The sequence below is a fragment of the Arvicola amphibius genome, chromosome 12, assembly GCF_903992535.2.
Source record: "Arvicola amphibius chromosome 12, mArvAmp1.2, whole genome shotgun sequence".
Classification (NCBI taxonomy): Eukaryota; Metazoa; Chordata; class Mammalia; order Rodentia; family Cricetidae; genus Arvicola; species Arvicola amphibius.
Genome location: NC_052058.2, coordinates 33,861,275 through 33,879,632, shown reverse-complemented (window position 1 = coordinate 33,879,632; position 18,358 = coordinate 33,861,275). Strand labels below are relative to the sequence as shown.

The following is an 18,358-nucleotide window of genomic DNA, read 5'->3' as shown; positions in this document are numbered from 1 at the left end:
TTTTCTCAGGCTTCACTCAGTGTGACAGCCAATTGACTTTCTGTCGCCTGCAAGATGTAGGACACTCAGCTGTTTCTCCAGCATCATGCCTGCCTGCATGCCACCATGCTCCCCTCCAAGATGGACTGAGCCTCTGAACTGGAAACAAGCCCCATCAATTAAAATGTTCTTTAGAAGAGTTACCATGGTCATGTCTCTGCACAGCAATAGTAAACCCTAACTAAGACAGCCTCCACCCTTCCTACTCTGAAGCCATCCTTGGGTCCCGTAGCAACCCTACAACCTGGCATCCTTGCAAGGCTTCTGGAGCTTACTCCACCCCTGTGACAATGCCTTTCATACGAGTGGACTGTGCTGCACACTGTGACATATTCTGAGAACCACTAAGGGTGAATTAAAGTACAACCACTCAACTGTTTGACCATTTTCCCATTGACAGATGAGGACCGTGTCCCATTTCCTTGAAGGTGGGGTGTCATGTGAAGTCTTTAATCAATAGCGCATGGGGAAAGTGTAGCCATGTGAGTCACAGAGGACAATACGGTTCTTCCTGTCCACTGGTAGCTATGGCAACTTAAGCTACCAAAGAAGAACTCTGCCACCCTGAGGCTGCCTTGCGAGGAAAGCTGTATGTAAGAGCTTGGGGGCATAGTGGAGTGCAGTCCTCCATGACTCGCCAGGCGCCCGACACAGGTACAGACGTTTCTAGTCTTTGCTCTAGTTGCCCCAGCCTTTAGCTTTCCTCCGTGACGTCGTCAGACACTTTGGAGTAGACATAAGATGTTGTCACTGTTCCATGGTTGAGTTCCTGACCTACGCAATCTGTGAGCACCAGAACATTATGGTTTCCACCCCGGTCCAGGGTTGTTTGACATACAGGATGCTACTTGCATTGACAGGTAAGGAAAATAAACACACACAAAAGTGACTAGGTCAGTGTCATGGAGCCAGCATGGCAGAGGCAGATCCCAGCCCCCATGCTGCATCTGTACTTTTTCTAGCCTGACCTCTCACCTGGAAGTGCCTTTACCTCCGGAACCACTCTTCGGAGTTTGCAAACTAGAACATGTTCAGAGACCATGGCTAAAAACAGGATCCAGGAGGAAAAGTTGGAAGGTGTACAGAGATTTAGCTTGGGCATACCTCTTAATGGAATATGTAGCCTGCGTCTGGTAAACCATTGTTGGGGAAAGAATAAACATTTTGTACCTTGTTGGAACATGGTGAGCAGTGAGCATGATGGGGCAGACTTTGGCTTAGGTGGGAAGGGATCTACAGATGTACTAACAGGAAAATGACAGGGCCACCCAAGAAACAAGTAAGTTCCCATCTTTGGAAGCTACCAAGTATACCCTGTATATACCAAGTTCAGCAAGGATGATCCTGGATGTGTGAATGCTGTAGAATACAAAAAAACCTTCAGGTTGTAATAGGACCAGCTAACTTTAATGCCGTGTCTAGCTCTGAGATATTGGTGTTTTGGTCACAAACTAGTAAGGGAAAGCAAACTATGATCATTTAGAAGTTCTGTCCCCAGAGCAACGTTGGACACATGTCATTCCAAGCATCCCCTTAGGGAAACATCCACAAGTTCTCCCCTAAAGCTCTGCTTCTCACTCTGATCCTTGCTAAGCATCCATCCATGAGCAGGGCCAATGGGTCAAGGACTTGAGTTAGGATCCCCAACACGCACATAAAAGCTGGGCATGGCTTCCGTGTTTGTACCCTCATCGTTGGGAGTGGGGACAGGCAGATCTCAGGAGCCCACCTGTCAGTAAGCATAGTGAGCTCCAGGTTTGCTGTCTCAAAAAGGAGGTGGAGAGCCAGGCAGGGTGGCCCACACCTTTAATCCCAGCAGGCAAATCTCTGAGTTTGAGGCCAGCCTGGTCTGCAGAGCTAGTTCTAGGACAGCCAGACTACACAAGAAAACCCTGTCTCAAGAAATGAAACAATAAGAAATGAAGGTGGAGAAGAAATTGAAGAAGACATCTTGATGCTGACCTCTGGTCTCCCCAGGATACAAGCACACCCTCACCCTAGGGCATGCACAGAAACCCACTACAAAGCCATGGACTTTTTGAAAGTACAAATATTTATGATTCTGAAAGCTTAATGAATATTAGGAAGAGTTCTCTCAGCTTCTTCAGACTTATGAACCGCAGGAGGAGGATAGGGTTCATGCTCAGGGTTGGGTGTCTTCCTACTCTGTAAGCTTTGCCATGGAGGGAACAAGTGGCTGATTTGGTCAACACCTGGACAAGCCTAAGTCTCTCAGGCCACAGTGGACTTGGGTCAGGACTGGTTTATTATCTATTCTAATTATTGTTATTAGGATGGTGTAAGAATTTGCATCCACCTACAACCTAACAATTCTGGTACGTAAGTGTTACAGACATCCCAAATGCCAGAGACATGGGTCTTTCTCAGTTTCCCTGGCTAAGTTACTCTCCGGCACTCCCACTGGCTGCTTGATGAAGAAGCTCAGCTGCTGAGACACCTGCTGGAAATCCATGTTTGTTGGCTTCTCAAAGACCCTGATTCAGCAGATGGATCAGAGCCCAGGCATCTATGTAACCTGCACCCAGGAGCTTTTGTAGGAGGAAGGAATGACCCACAGGCTCCTGCTGGTTCCTTCCTGCTGACGTTTCTGTTTGGTCAGATGTAAGGCTAGGGTGGGCTTTGCAATACCTAGAGACGACCCAGAGGAGAGGTGGAAGGACGAACCCAGGCTGGGCTCACCTTGTGGGTCAGGAACATTGGGTGAAAAACACTGGAAACTGGGGGACAGAGACTAAAGGCTGGGTGAGGTGTTCCCTTCACGCCACCCAGGGTCAGGGCTGAAGCAGCTGGGCCTACGGCTCACTCTTCTTGCCCTTGCTCTTTTGATGTCTTCAGGGGTCACTGCCCACAAGGTTCAGCAGGGCATTCTTGTAGTCACCACTGGTGTCATCCTGGAGGAAGAGGCACATGTGGGTTAGAAGGAGTGTTTGTGATGTTGGCCTTGGTCTTCTGTTGCCATGACTAAGAGTTGGGCTCTTTGGGCGCAGCCTGTCCCTTCAAGGGTTTCTATGCCACAGTTCTATGTGACACCATCCCTCTTTCTTCTTCATTTCACACTGTTCCACTGATTCTCCTTTTAATCCTCTGTCTGGCTAAATGGGGGTGCTTGTGGAAAGTGAGTCACAGAGGCAGAGCTGCTCCAAAGCTCTCGGACAAGGAAGGCCTGTGGGCAGTTTCCTCATACAGTCAACTGCCCTGGGATTCTTCCTCGTGTTTCTCTTGGGTTCCAGAGGCACAGAGTTATTCACTTATTCAACATGATCCTTATGCATTCAACACCCGTCATGGCTGAAAGCAGGGAGTCCAGAGTCACACCTGGACGCAGAGCATGGGGCAGAGAAAGCTTGGGTTTAGCTTCTATAGGCCTGGACCATGGTTCTGTTAGCATACACAGACTCTCCTTTCACATCTGTGGTACCTGTCCTCTCATCTATAAAACACCATTTGGGATGAGGTGCACCTTGTAGGTGACCTAGCATCAGCACAGGCTGGCCTGTTCTTAGTCTCCTGTCACCTGACACGTTGGTTGTGAAGTCTAAACCACAGCAAATAACAATTGCAACTCTCCTGTCTGACGACTGCCTGCCTCCCTGATGCCATCCTGTCTGAAACCTCAGTTGCCCTCAGTATCCATGGAAGAATAGTTTCAGAACTCCACAGATACCAAAAGTGTATACGCCCAAATCCCTAGTAGGGAATGCCACTGGCCTTGGGTATAAATTAAGTACATCTTTCTATACTTTAAACAATCTCTAGATTGTTTATAATATCAAATGCAATGGGAATACTATGTAAATAGTCATTACCATATTGTTCAGGAAATAATGACAAGAAAAACAAAGTATGTATGTGTTTAGTACAGACGCGTCTTTTCCTGAATGATTTCGGTCCTTGGTTGTCTGAACCAACAAATGTCAGTTTTTATTATAAACTACGAGTTGCTTCTCAAATGTAGTCAGCAATCTGTCCTGCTAAGAGAACTAGCACTTGACTGAGTAGCTAAGGAAGACTCGGGGATATGCTTGCCATGATTTGACTTCTGGTCTCAATTTACACCAGTTTCCAGACAGGCTGTTGGCCTCAGTCATAACAAGGTAACAGCCCTCTGCACTTAACACCCTGGAACCTTCACTAATTGGAATGTAGGTGGGTAATTACTGGAGCCTGAGTTCCCTGCTAGAACTTCTTAGATATGGATTGAGAGGGAATCCCCATTTCTAAGAAACTTCTTAGTCTCATTGCGCCTTCAGAAATGGTTCCTTTTCAAGGCTTCGGCATATCCTGCAGCTCAGACACACAGCCACTCTCTGGGATAAGAGCAGCCCTCTGAGCTCCACACACTCCCCATAGTTACACTTCCTCCTTCCTGGTCCCTACATGGGCCACATGGTAAGCAGTACAAGCGTGAGATGCCTGCTAGAAGGGATGGCCACCTATGACATGTGTGTCCCAGGAATGTTTGTGTCAGACTGGTGGTGAAGGGAGGAGCCTGTGTCTTACCATGATCATGCTGCTCAGAGTCTTGCCATACATCTTCTGGAACTGACCCTTGATAAGGTTTAGATCAATCTCACTCCTGGAGACGATGTTCCTTATCAGCGTCCCATCACGTGTCCCTGCTCCCTGGAGAAGACAGTGCCAATCAGCCATCACGTCTCACCTTTCCTATCTACCTCCGTAATGATGGACAGACCTGTGTGGGGGTTTGTGAAGGGCTAGAACTGCATGGGGGGAGAACACCAAGAGGGGGGCTTTGCTAATACAGTTTTTTTCCCCAAATTCTTTTCCTTGGTGGTGTTAGGGACAGAACCTGAGGACTTGTGCATGATGGGCAAGTGCTCTGGGCTCCTTTACAGCCCATGACATGGACCCCTCTTTCTCAGTTTCCTCACTCAGGGGCTGCGCCTTTCCTTAGTAGAAGCCCAATACCTCGGGTTGCCATGTGCATTTGCTTTGCCACATCGGGTTCTATACCACAAACCCTCACGGCTCCAGGAAGGTTTTCTGTTTGAGCAGCATCACTGCCAATGTCACTCAACTGGCCATTTCACAAGCAGGACCTTCCGGCTCTCTCTCACCCCTGACTAGTCTCGGGTCAGATGGAGCTTCATGAGCAAGGAAATAGCAGACTTTCTCCTTCATGGGACAGTGTGTCTGGAGGGCTTGGGGTGCTGGTTTGGCTCTCACTTTAGGTGGTGTCAGAGTCATGTACTAGAGAGGTTGGGCACTGATGCTAGTCACTGATGACTGCTTTAAATGTCTCTCTTCCTGTTTAGTTCCGGATCCCAGCAACTCTACTTGTAAAGAGCAACATGTTCACTTCTGTAGCCAGGGCAGCCTTATAAACAATGGGAATGCTGAAGCTAGCGCCTGGTCACGGGGATGAAAACTGACACACCAGATATGGGAATGTCCCTATAGTCTGTTTGTGTCAAGGGTGTAACGGCCTGCAGCAACAAATGTGTTCTCAAAAAGGAGGGATAGTGCAATGAAAAGCCCAACCCAATGGGTTCAAGACTGACACACGACTCTTCCAGTCAGCAGTCATGTGATCCAGCCTTAGCTTCACAACATTTCAGGTGGCAATTGTGTGTCAACGTTCAGTGAGCCTTCAACAAACATCTGTCAATGCACCTGCTCAAATGTCCCTTCTGGAGCTGTGGCTTCCCTTCCCTAGTTTGCCCCCTGAGAATGCAAACCTTTCTGACATATGAGAGATTAGAACAAAGGGACCCCAGAGTTCAGACAGCAGTGGCTCTGAGCCCCCTGGCTGTGCATCTGGCATCTTGTCTGGGTGACTCATTGTGAAGGAGGCGGCAGCCAGGACAGTTACCTTCATGGTGTAGTGGAGTCTCTCAGCAAAGTAGCTGTGGATGTTCCGAGTGCATTTCACTGGCAAACAGGAAAACTGTATTAGCAACAAGAGGAGGTTGCAGGCCGCGTTGCACACACTTGCATTTGTTTGTGTGTTCCTGTGGGTGTTAAGGGTTACTGTTGTGTAAAGGCTGACGTGTTTCTTTGTGTGTCACCTAGCTTCAAGATGGAGACTTTGTGTCGGGCAGAGAAAATGAAGCAAGGAGCAGAGCCTCGGGCAGTGGGCAGAGCTCCAAGAGCCCAGAGCAGCCAGGTCAAAGGGGATATGTGAGTGCAGTGGGCACCTGTGGGGCTCGTCTGGAGTCACCAGCTCGGGTCTTCAGGAGGACATCTCTAAGCTGTCACGTTCAGAAAGCCTCTCCATTAAGAACTTGACGACGTGGCTCCACACAGGTTGCCACAGAATGGTGGCTACATGACTCAGAGTCCCTTGTGAGTGGGAACTCCACAGTTTAAATTTTCAAGTAACAAAAGAAGCTTGGCTTTAAGGACTAAGGCACCATGAGTCCTTGGCTTGGAACATGGACCTCAATTTTTCTTTTCCATAGAAATATCTTTCATGGACCGTGGCATCTTCTATTGGGAGATGGTGTTTTAACCCAAGGCTGGGAGAGTGTAGGTTGTGTGGGGGAGAGGAATGTGCGTAAACTCTGTCTTGATTCTGTATGACTTTGTTACTCAACCTTCTGACACATTTGTGACCTGAGGTTGACTAACTAAGGCTTTAAGAAAAAAACAAGCAGGAACTGCCCGTCACAGTGTGGTCCTGCACACCATTGCTGTTGAGGAGGCATTATTATGTAGGGTCCATGGGTAGAATTCTAGGTGATGTCAGAGGGTGTGACTAGCTCTTGTCAACATAGAATAAAGCAAATACACTTTACGACAGTCATCAACACTGTCCTGGAAAGAGCCTAGCCTGGGAATCCCCATCTCGGGTCCATTATGTGAGGTGGTACGGGGGTGGTTCTCTGCCTGGCTCAGGGCTATGCTCTACTGTGACTCTTTCCATATGACTTCAGCTTTAGGCCCAAGATGTGCTATGGCAGGTTACGGTAAGCCGACTCAGTCCTCTGGCAGGCAAAGTTTTCCGGGTTTCTCTTGGCTGGGCCTCAAATCACACACACCCTCATTTCTCCAGTTAGTGACTAAGGTAGTGACTTGGAACTTCAATTAGACCCAGAAAAGTGGCTTTAAAGGAGCAGGGTACAGGAACAGAAGTAGGATGCTCACTAAGTAGTATCTGTGGGCAGGCCTGGGCCCTGGTCCTGGAGTTACTGTGGTAGCACTCATGTGTATACACACACACACACACACCACAACACACACACACAACACACACTCATGCAACACGGGGCACTGTATAGATAGCACAGATAATAGTTCTCACCAGGTCACACTGAGACTCCCGAGTGCTGTGAACCCAGGGACCTGACCTAAAGGGTATATGTTAAAAGCATTGGGCGTGAGGTGTAACCTTTGACTATAGAGGTCCCATCTTTTGCTTTCACCTTCATGGGCTGTGGATGCATATGTGCCAAGAGCCATGCCCCTTCTTACCCACAGTGAGCATGGCCTCCTCCAGTGAACCATGGGTCTCGCTCTTGATGCTATCCTCAATGCTCTTATTGGCAATTTTTTCATATTCCTCGAACACTGTGGAGAGAAGAATTTACTCAAGAAACACATAGATTACACGCTGCACATCCTTGTGCCATCTTTGCCTCCCTCTTGGCACAGGGGAAAGAGTTCAGATCTCCATGGCTCTCTTCCCAAGTCTAAGCCACGTATGACTATACATTAAATCTTCCCACAAAGGGAGAGGATGTGTGGCTAGGGCACCACGCACTGCCAGAGCCCACAGACGTGAGTCCTGTTCCACCTTGACTAAAGGGCAGAGAGTTTGAGTTTATTTTTGCTCTTTCAAAGTTGTTGACAACAGGTGTGGCTACAAATGAGATATCCTGACCTAGGGTGTGGTTATTTGGTGTTTTGGCCCGTAGAGGTGAATCCGCTCTACCTTGACCAAAGTTCAGAGAATTCAAGCCCATTCCTGCCCCTTCATTTTAAAACAGGAGGTTTGACCCAGGGAGTGGCTGCCTACAGGACACTTGCTCTAGGGTATAGTCACTGCATAGCCTGCCCAAAAAAATCTAATGCTTAACTCAGGAAATAGTCTCAAGTACTGAAGCAAGCAATTGTTCTGGTTGTCCTTTGTGTCACGTTAAAGTGGTTTTTGGTCTTCTTCCCCTCTTTAGGATTGGGGCATATAAAATAAAACATATGGAAAACAAACGTGGGAAGATTCAGGATTCAGTTTCAGTATTTACTGAGTTGCCCTCCTGGTGCTATCCCATGTCTGTCTCTGTGTGTCTTTCACATCTTTGTTCCTCCAACCTAATTTTTCTAATCCACGTGCCCCTACCCCTGAACATGCACCCCGCGTTTCCCCCCTCTGCCCCCTACCTCGCATCAGGTGAGTGGCACTGCGTGTACACAGGATGGTGATGAATTTCATCTCATCAGTCCCGTGGATCTTCTCACCCGCTGCATACAGATCCTAGGGTTGGGAAACAAGGAGATGAGAGAGGATTCCAGAGCCCCAGATCTGGAGTCAGCCTCCATTTCACTTGGACAATCCAATATGGTGGCTCACTGTCCTGGGCTCCTGTTCCACCAACAACATTGGCTCAAGGCTCTTCTCTATCTGGGGCCAGAAGCTACTTTAGGAAATGCTCCTTCCCTGTTGCTCTGGGAACACTGAGCAACAAGCTCTCTACTAAGAGACAGATAAACAGAGATCTGTGTATGAATGAGCTCTGGGCTCTGAGAGAGGCCATCTCCGCCAGGAGAGCCTTAGTACTCTCCTTCCCCAGGTTCTCTGCTTTTTCTTCTTCTGAGCTTTCCAGAGACCTCTCTTTCCTCCTTTGTCACCACAAGGTGGAGGCTGTAGGGTGGGGTCTGTACTAAAGAAGGCTCCCCTTGGCGAAGGGGATTACGAAACTCAGAGTTCAGCTGGTAAGATCAGGGCACAGTATCACCTGTGCATCTTGGAGGGCCAGGCCTGGATCCACGAAGCCGCTTACGTCATCTCTGCTGCCCTAGAATCAGAGGAAATGGCTCGGTAAGGCAGGTCAGCAATTAGAACCCATGGCTGAGGGACTGTGGGGCTCAGGGGCAGGTAGGTAAGGGCTGCTGCTTCTAGAGACCATGAGACCTGCAAGCCAGCTGTCCTCACTAACTCTCATTTTTGGCGTTTGTCTGATATGAGCAGATTGCAATGGTGGATTCAGGGAGCTAAGCTAGGCAGAGTTTGGCACGGAGCCATACAAAGGTTGAGGGAAGAGGGCTCTGCAGTTAGGACCCTTTTATCATGCTGAGGCATAGGCAATGTCCTCAGACCACTCAGGTTCCCCATATCCCAGATGCCACTCAAAGGCATTGCTCAAGAGTTGCTGCTAGGGCCCAAGCCACAGATTCCTGGAGCCTGGTTGTGATACCTGAAGGAGGCACACTAGGATCCGCTCCAGATAGCCACTTGTGTCTGCTTTGATGTCTTCTTCCAGGTTAGTCCCGTAGTCTGCAGGAGAAGAGAACCAGAAGGCATGGGCAGTGAGTGACACAGGGCCTGCCAGCATACCTCCTCCTCCATACCTGCTTCCCGCCTCATCTTCCCATGGGAGGACAGAAGGTGTATGCCTAACAGTTAGATGTACTAGAGGTAGAGACCGATCTAGATAATCATCCAGACCCCAAAGTGACAGAAATGAACAACCAAGCTAAAGGGAGACACAGACCAGGCCAGAGACCTGCAGATGGAGGCCATTCTGTTCCAAGTTCAGCGAAGCCAGAACCTTCAGACTGCCCTGGCCAGTTGTACAACATGGAGGGCTGGCTGGCCTTTGCTTGTTTGGCAAACTATGTACTATATGGGAGAGTTGGCCAGTGGGGCTCCCCTAGCACAATGAGGCCCTAGCAGATAATCCTCTTCAGTGTTCTGGCTTAGCCCATGGGCATCCAGTAAGCATTTTCCCTTCCACTGTTGCCTCTGTTCCCCAATACTATCTACAGCATTAAGGGACATGAGCTTAGTCAGCATACATCTCTCTTCCCATGCTCAACCACAGTTGGGCACAGGATTTGGCATATATAGGTACTGGGACCGGCATGAAAAGACCTCCAAAGGGTCCTTTCCAATTTGGCATAGTTCCCTTGTGAGCTTCTCGACTCTCATTCCCTCTCAGGCTGCTAACACTCCAGCCATTCCCAGGTTTCCACCCCGCCATCTTTGCCACCCCCTTACCTTCTTCATAGGCCTTCATTATCTCTTTCAGGTGGTTCTTGGTCCGAGAAGCCAGAATCTCAATGATGACCCCTTCTTTGGTTCCTAAGCCCTGGGGAGAGAAGCCTCTATGTGGAGTGTTCTGCTTCCGGTCTCCTGCTCTGCCTGCACTGTCTTCTCAGAAGCCATGGCCACCTCTCTGCCCTCCTCTACCGGGACCTCTGTTAGAGAGGTGGTATTGAATCCCCACCGTTTTTTCTTGTGACAGCTATTGGGGCAGACTATCTTGGCTCTCCTTCTTTAGCTAAGTGGTCTCACACAGGTGGCTCCACCTTCCCAATGTATACTCATCTGTCAATGAGGATAATGAGCCAACCCTACCCAGAAGGTGGGATTAGAGAACACAGCTAGAATGCCTGGCATAGGTATCCTTCCAGTGCGAAGGATTGTGGTTTCTGGATCTCCAATGCCACCTCATCTATGAGAGTAATAGGAATAGTGAGGAGAGAAAGATGGCCAAGGGACAGAGCTTGGACCATAGAGATGGGTTTCTGAGTCCCCTGCCTTCCTTCTGGTCCCTATTCTAAGAAGTACTGATTGGGTCTTCACTGTGACTGGCCAGCCGCACTGTTTGGTGGCTGTTTGAGCAGGTTGCAAGCTCATGAGGTAAGTTGGGGACCAGGTGGCCATTCTAACGTATGGCAAAGTGGAGTACCTTCATGGCATCATGCAGCTCCTTGGCCTCGTATCTGTATGGCGGGTACATGAGGGCCACGATGAGTCTCTCAAATTTGCCACTCAGCTCCGACTTTAAGGTCTCAGTGAGGTCCTAGGGCAGGCAAAAGGAAAGGTGAGATGACATGTCCTCCAAGCCCACTGGAGTCAGGCGGCAGGTGGGACCTGGTCTGGAGACTCTTCCTCTCCACATGACAGAGTTGTCATGCTGTTGTGATCTCTTGGGCCAGGTCCTGAGCCTCTCTAAGCAACAGCGTCTGTGCCTGTTGAACAGGGACAACAGAACTTGTTCTTCAAACCATTGCTTAGTGCCTGTTAAATACAGACAACGGAATTTGTGCTTCATACCATTGCTTATGGGGTGACGGGCATGTGTGACAGCTCTGGGAACAGTCCAATTCTGGGCACATTCTAAACTCCAGAAAATAGAATTGCCATCGCTTTCAAAAGGCAAGACCTGGGTGTGGCAGCACCATGCTTAACATCATTAAATGATTCAACGAGGGAAGGAGAAAAACAATGAGAGAAAGAGGGAGGAAGGGAGAGGAGAAGATTCCAAGATTCCATCTCATGCCTGTCTCTTTCTAAGGACACATGTGTCCACAAGAAGCCACCAGGTGCCACGCCCCTGGTCCTTGACATTATCGCTTACAGGGTCTGGAAGTAACTTTGGAAGTTACTCTGCCTCTCTGAGGTTGAACACAGAGGACAAGCTTGAAACAATAAGGAGAAGAAGTTGCAAATATGTAGTTTCCCCTGGGGAGGCTTGCACCTCATCACGGGTGTTTTTGTGTTAAATCTGTGAGCAGAGGGAGGTTCTCCAGGCACCCATGTCTAGGCACTGACTTGTGGCATTCAGTGTGAACCTTCAAATCCTGGCTCTGTGCTAAGAGCTGCTAGATCCCCCGGTGGCAGGAGAGATGAGGGACACCAAGTGATCATGAGAAGCATGTGTCTGTGCTGTGGATGGAGGAGGGCCAGGCATGCACTGCCAGGGAGCACGGAAGAGGTTCAGGTGGTGGGGACAAAGCTGAAGAGAGCTGAGGCTGGATCCTGAGGGACAACTGAGGATTGCAGCGAGAGAGAACGGGGAAGAAATGAGGTCCCACCATGCAAGGCCAATGCCAGACCGTGACTGAAGTTATAAATGAGTCTACCAGACACAACAGAATGGCCAGGGAAATGACTACAGATGGATGGAAGGATCATTTTACTGCATTGCTCCCTATGCGTATGTGCCCATCTCTGGAGGAGCTGCCCGGTCTTCAGTATGCACCCTGCTTACCTTGCCAAACTGAGCCTTGAAGGACTTGGCAATCTGCTGCCTCTGCACATTGCTTCTCTTGGTGAGCACATCTATGATGGCCTGCTCATTGGTTCCTGCAGGGGTGTACAGTATGAGAATCCCCTCTACCTCTGGGGACATCAGAGATGACTGGAGAGGGAGAGGGGACATGCTTGCTGGCTGGGCAATTGGACCATACTACCTGAATGCCACAAATGCTCAATTTCCATGGTGTAAACAAGACAGCCAGCTATCTCATTTCTTGGTTCCACACCTCCAAGTTACACAGTGTTGGGGTGTGGCTCAGGCTTGACTTTATAGTATAGAACCCAAGGACTAAGGGCTTGGACCTTTGAAGTGTGGCTAAGTGAGATATTCTCAATCTCTTTCCTTGTGGTGGTCACATTAGAGGAAGGTCCAGACCACTGTGTCTGAGAGCCTGTCCTGTAGATCATGGACAAGTAGGCTCATCTCCTGGAGCCTCCACTTGCTCAGGTGGGGAGCAGGGATAACAATGAAGATCTTATAGGTAGCAGTAGGTGGGAGAATTCGGTATAGGCATCTCTGGGAATGGTTGTTCTCTATAGTGTCCCAGCTCACTAGGCGGAACCAGCCAACAGGTGACTCCCATCTGGAGTGAGACCAAGTCCTATCTTAAGCCAGTCTTTTCCACTCAGTCATGCGAGGGTGGTACCAGAAGCAGTTGACCATCTGGTCAGTCAACATGGGGCAGAAGCAGGCTGCCATCTGGTCAACCAACATGGGGCAGGGAACAAGCTGCAGAATCCACATGGCTGCTACCGCTGGTGCAGCATCTAAACTCCCATCCCCATGCCTAAAGCAGGCCCTATGTCAATCCATCTTCTGAGTCCACAGTGACACAGTGGGCCTAGAGTTCTTGCAGCCATTTTCCAAGTGAGAAATCTCAGAGTGACAGTCTCCCTGTCATTGTCCCTTGGGAATGAACAGTCACCCACCTCAGCTGGTGTGATTCCCTAGGAAATGTAGTCACTCAGAATAAAATGGGTACACCTTTGAAACCTGACTGTCCCTGGTATCTCCTTCCTGGGGATGTGAGCATATGGGGCCCCAGTCACCAGGCCATTGCTGGTACTCACCAATCCCCTTCATGGCTTTGTAGAGGGTCTCTGCATCAGGGTCTGGGTTGAAGTGAGAACTGCCCTTCACGGTGACACCCTCCTGTTCAACCTGCAAGACAGCCAGGGATGCTCATTATGAGAAGTACAGGAATGGCATGGAGGCCTCGTTGTGCACCCCATTAGGCTAAGGATCTCCCCTGGGCACTGAGACCAATGGAGCCTTGTAGCATAGTGATTGACCTCTCCAGCCCCTTAGCTAACAGGTGGGTGTGGCTAAGACCAGAGCTCGTAAAAGAAACCGCCTCGGGGCTGCAGAGGTGGCTCAGGGGTTAAGAACATTGGCTGTTCTTCCAGAGAACCCTGATTGAATTCCCAGCACCCACATGGCAGCCTTGAAACTGTCTATAAGTCCAGTTTCAGGGTCTCTGATATTCTCATATAGACATGTACAAAGCAAAGCACCAATGAACACAAAATAAAAATAAATTATCAGCTATCTATCTATCTATCTATCTATCTATCTATCTATCTATCATCTATCTATCATCTATCTATCTATCTATCTATCAATCTATCTACACACACACACACACACACATCTATAAATCTAAAACAAAGCAAAAAGCACTGTTGACTGAGAGAAGGTAGCAGACTGGTCACACATACTTCTTTCCAGTACCGTATACGGTAGGATGGGAGGAAATGAATTCATAAGGAATGACTTCTAAAAGCCAAGTAGCTGCCTAGGGAATGGGGAGCTGGACACAGGTCTCGCTTTGCAGAGAAGGGTCTAAGCCTGTCTTGGCCTTTCCTGTGATGAGGTGTGGGTATTTCAGAAGGCCAGGAGCCAAGCTGAGCATCTCTCCCAGGCTCAGCTTGCTTGCAAGGCCACAGCATCATATGGGGCAGAGCGTCATGTTCGGAAAGAACTCCAGGATGTCCTTTGGAAATACAGGATGTCCTTAGATTGTGGCATAGACGTGAAAACCAAAGTATGCAGAGCCTTGTCTTACAAACCTCCAATCCAGGGCATGTACTAGGGCCACTTCTCTGTATGTTCTGCATAACTAATCAGAGGCTTACTATGGATGACTCTTCTAAAAGTGTGTGTTTGAGGGGAAGGGGTGGAAAGAATGGAAGGAATTGAATGAGGGAGACCCAGGTCCTTCAAATGGAGAGAAGTTTAGTCATTTGCTCTCGGGCTCATTGTCCCCACCCACCCATCTGCGTTTCTACTCACGCATCCCCCCAGCGGTTCACTAATTCTCTACCCCAGCTAGACAACCCTTACGCCGTCTGCCTGCCCTTCCTCTTCCTCTTTCTTTCCACTCCTCTCTTCTTTTCTTCCTCTCCCCATTTCCTTTCTTTTTTCTTTTTGTTTCTTTTCAAGCATCCTCCACCTATCGTCCCTTCATGCACTGCATTGGTTCATTTATCCAACCTTCCACCCAAGTCTCACGTTAGATCCTGAAAATGCAGAACAGGTCCCCACAGATGGTATAACCTGAAGGGTCCTTCTTTTGAATAAGAAGCAAGACATCTTTCTGTGTCCTTTGCTTGATTTTTCACAGGCCCAGAAATAGATCTTCATGTCCCATCTACTGGACCATGTTTTATAACAGGAACTGTTAGGAATAATTCCTGGGGTGAGCCAGGCTCTGGGTGGTCTTTCAGATGCTGCCCCACTGCCCACAAATGCATAGTCCTTGCTGTGAAGTCACGTACTGCTACTAGAAGACCAGGTGGGCATCACCTCTGCAAAGTGCACTGGACATGATGCTCAGCCCACCCCTCCCCCCAAGGAGTCATATTAGGTGTTAGTGCTCCATGTTACAGGCTGGGCTTGGTCGCATAGCTAGTAAATGGCGCTGCTGGCCTTTCACCCACAGCCTGACTCAGAATCCGAGCTCTGTCTGCCTCCCCCACTCTACAGATGATTCACTCTTCCCCAGACACTGGTTTTCTTGAAGTGTTTCGCTGGAGAGAGCCTCACCCATAGGCATGCCAGTCTTCTGGGAGTGTGGGGGTGGGGAGCCTCTAAGTTCTCACTTCCTAGTTTTGCTCCTTGCTCTCAGGGACCTATTGATTAAGGGGTGTCTCCATGTCATTCAGGGACCAGTATTTGTCAGCAGCTTCAGGGCTGGCTGGGGTATCACCACATTGAGAAGTCGGTTTCACTTCCCTCGCTAAGGGTTTTTTGTTTTTGTTTTTTTTTTTTTTTTTTTTTTTTTTTTTTTTGGAAGAGGGCTGTGTTCTGGGGGCCAAAGATCAGGTGGATCCTGCTGGAGTGGGGATGTGGAGGCATCTATCCCAGCCCCTGTAGGTTGGTCTCAGGCTCCTGAGGGGCTACCCTGAGGCTGGTGGGTTCAGACAGATAAGTTACCAGACAAAAGGTAATTCAGGCAGTACTGGATGCTGTGTCTAGAACACCTTCTGTCATGGGCACACAGGAGCTGCCAGATTTTTGCCTGATCTATCACAGGCTGCCTCCTTAAGGGAGCCCCAGGTGGAATCTGTTCTGAAGATGGGCTTCTCTAGCCACTCTTCCCCTCCCTTCAGTCCTGCTCTGATCCAGATTCGTGCTCAGAGGACATTTGGTTCTCACTGGCTGCCCGGCCAGACACAGAGGCCTTGTTGTCCCGAGTCGGCTCTCCCAAGCGTCAACAGCCCTGGATGACTGAGTCTGTGTGTGGACTCAGGCTGCACAGACCTAAACACTTACTAGTGTGGCAACTTCAGCGCCTGTCTAGTGCACCTGAGGCTCAGTTCTCTCACTTGTGTTTGAAGCCGTCAGTACCGGCCTTACAGACTTGCTGTGAGGCTCTAAGGGCTCTGAATGAGAGGTGCCTGGAGGAGGGTCCCCATGCAGAAGGTTCTGAGAGTGCCAGCATCATCATCTAAACAGGTCCCCAGGAGGTTGGCCCCTAGCCCTGCCCTAAGCATCAGGCCACTGGGGCCAGCACCCACTCTTAGGAACTGCTCACCACTGAGATCTCCCTGCTGTCTGCACCTGCAGGAGTGTTCCCTGCAGCCACCGTGAAACCACAGACAGCCACTGTCCTGGCTGCCGGCTGCTTCCCCTGAGGGTCAGGATGACCACACCTTTCACCCTGCCTTCTAGTCTGTCCTATCCGTCCAGGGCATCTACACCTAAAGCTCTTTCTGGGTGGTGACCCAGTCACAGAGATTTCCCTGGAGCTGGAAAAGCTTGACTTTTCTGCTACATAGAGCCTGAGGGATGTTGCAGAGACCTGGGCTTTCTCTGGTCTAAGCTTCCTGTCCAAGGGACCTGAGCCAGCTGCCTGATGTCCCAGGGCCTCTGCTTTCCCCTGAAAGTACCCTAGATGAGATGGGGAAGGTGTGTACCATACACAGCCTTGTGCCTGTCCATGCAGTATTCCAGGCGTACATGGCTCCCATAAGCTCCCACTGCCAACTCCCCCTTCTCCTGGCTTTGACACATAAACATGAGTACTCTTTGGTATGAGTCTATTCCCTTTGGGACCTTGAGCTGTGGGCACCAATGGTTTCCTTCAACGGCAATGTGTTCGCCCAGAGCGTTCTCTAGCTTAAAGTGTACCCTGTTGTTCAAAAGTTGAGTTCCAGCACCTTAGCCTGTTATTCAAGGCCCTTGATGCTCCATCCTGGCTGCTTCTCCAGATTTAGATCCAACCTACCCAGGACATTCAAACCACAGAGGGCGATTTTTCTCCAGAGCTTCACATGCTGCTACCTCTGCAAGGTGCAGCCGCCACCCCCCACCCCCACCCCCGGAGTCTCTCCACGCACAAATGCACGCCCTGCACACATCCACAGAAGCCCTTCTCTTAAGTGGCCTTTGTCCTCAGAAGCTTCCCTCTAGACTCTCTTATCCTTCAGCTTCCTCTTACATTTCAAGATTTTTTTTAAAAAAATTTTGTTTTGTTTTATTTTAAACTGTCTTACTTTTTGCATTCCTGTAGTAATTTTTCTAAGCATGGGCATTTTTTTCCAGCTTCCTCACCAGGACGTGGCCTAGCAGGTTCAACCTTAACTCTTTCTGTCCTCACTGAGTGTTCATCACCCAACACGGAACAAGGACCCACCTCCCCAGGTTATCCCTACTCACCCAGGCTTTCCACCAGGCCATCCTGTTCGCCTCACAGCCACGTTTCCCAGGGAGATGAAGATTCACCAGTTGGGCTCTACTCAGTGACTGGACACAGCTACTCCCGGGCTAGTAGGTGTGGTTGTGCACACAGGCCCAGGCCCCACCCAGCACTCCCTCCCTGCCACCTCAGGCTTGGTTTGGCTCTGGGCCCCTCCTGTGGCTCCCAGGCCCCACCCAGGCACTGCCCAGGCCTGCCCTGAGGATCACATCATTTGCTGCAAATGTTTGGGTTGTGGCCCTCACACAGCTCGGAAACTCTGAGGTAGCCTTTGAAAGGCAACTTGGTAAACAAAACAAAACAAGCTTCTTCTTCTTCTAGGTTGGGTAGACCTCAGTCACAGAAGAATGGAATCCCACACGCAGCCCTTCGGATTGTTGCCATCTCTATATAATTAACTGCAATGAGCTCAGCAAAGGACAAGAAGACAGTCACCTCCCCATTCACTGGGGTGCACTGTGCCTAAATCGCTCTCCAACCCCCCTGTAGTGCTGTCCCCTCAAAACATCGTCACAGTCCTAGGAAGCAGATATGAGGTGCTAGAGGGGGAAGCATCTCAAGCACCTAGATAATTTGCTCAAATGACAAGTCCCATGAGAGCAGAGTCACTGTCTGCCAGCCCTCATAGACTAGGAGGCTGTTGCCTCCCACTGGGGGCCTAGGATATGCTAGTTGCCAAGGAGAAGGGCTACTTCCACAAAATGCTCATCTGGGGGATTTGTCTACTCTTCTTAGAACGTTCCTCAGCACAGCTGTCCCTACACCACCCCTTAACTTAGCTAACTCCTACCTACCTGTCTGCGTGAAGTCGCTGCCTCTGGGAGCATCACCTAGTTCCAGTTCCATGGTGACTTTTCAAATCTAAGAAAACCTT

The 18,358-nt window shown here is 49.6% G+C and overlaps 1 protein-coding gene across 1 annotated transcript; it reads right to left on the bottom strand.

The window, feature by feature from the left end:
• Window positions 1–2,287: 2,287 nt before the first annotated feature.
• Window positions 2,288–17,566, bottom strand: LOC119827525 (annexin A8). The gene is made up of 12 exons (XM_038349279.1): window positions 17,445–17,566; window positions 13,355–13,445; window positions 12,237–12,331; window positions 10,932–11,045; window positions 10,238–10,328; window positions 9,435–9,514; window positions 8,976–9,035; window positions 8,401–8,494; window positions 7,495–7,590; window positions 5,894–5,952; window positions 4,561–4,683; window positions 2,288–2,951 (listed from the first exon to the last, which is right to left on the bottom strand). Exons 1-12 carry the CDS (start codon window positions 17,463–17,465, stop codon window positions 2,892–2,894), a joined length of 984 nt encoding a protein of 327 aa, XP_038205207.1. The 5' UTR covers window positions 17,466–17,566; the 3' UTR covers window positions 2,288–2,891.
• Window positions 17,567–18,358: the final 792 nt, after the last annotated feature.

Bases quoted from the DNA above. Each gene is read 5' to 3' on its own strand.
- LOC119827525 (XM_038349279.1), bottom strand. From the start codon at position 17,465: ATGGCCTGGTGGAAAGCCTGG. The intron at 12,332-13,354 runs GTGAGTACCAGC...ACACCCCTGCAG, and splicing joins CAAAGCCATGAAGGGGATTG to GAACCAATGAGCAGGCCATC. The intron at 2,952-4,560 runs GTAAGACACAGG...CTCTTCCTCCAG, and splicing joins CTCTGAGCAGCATGATCATG to GATGACACCAGTGGTGACTA.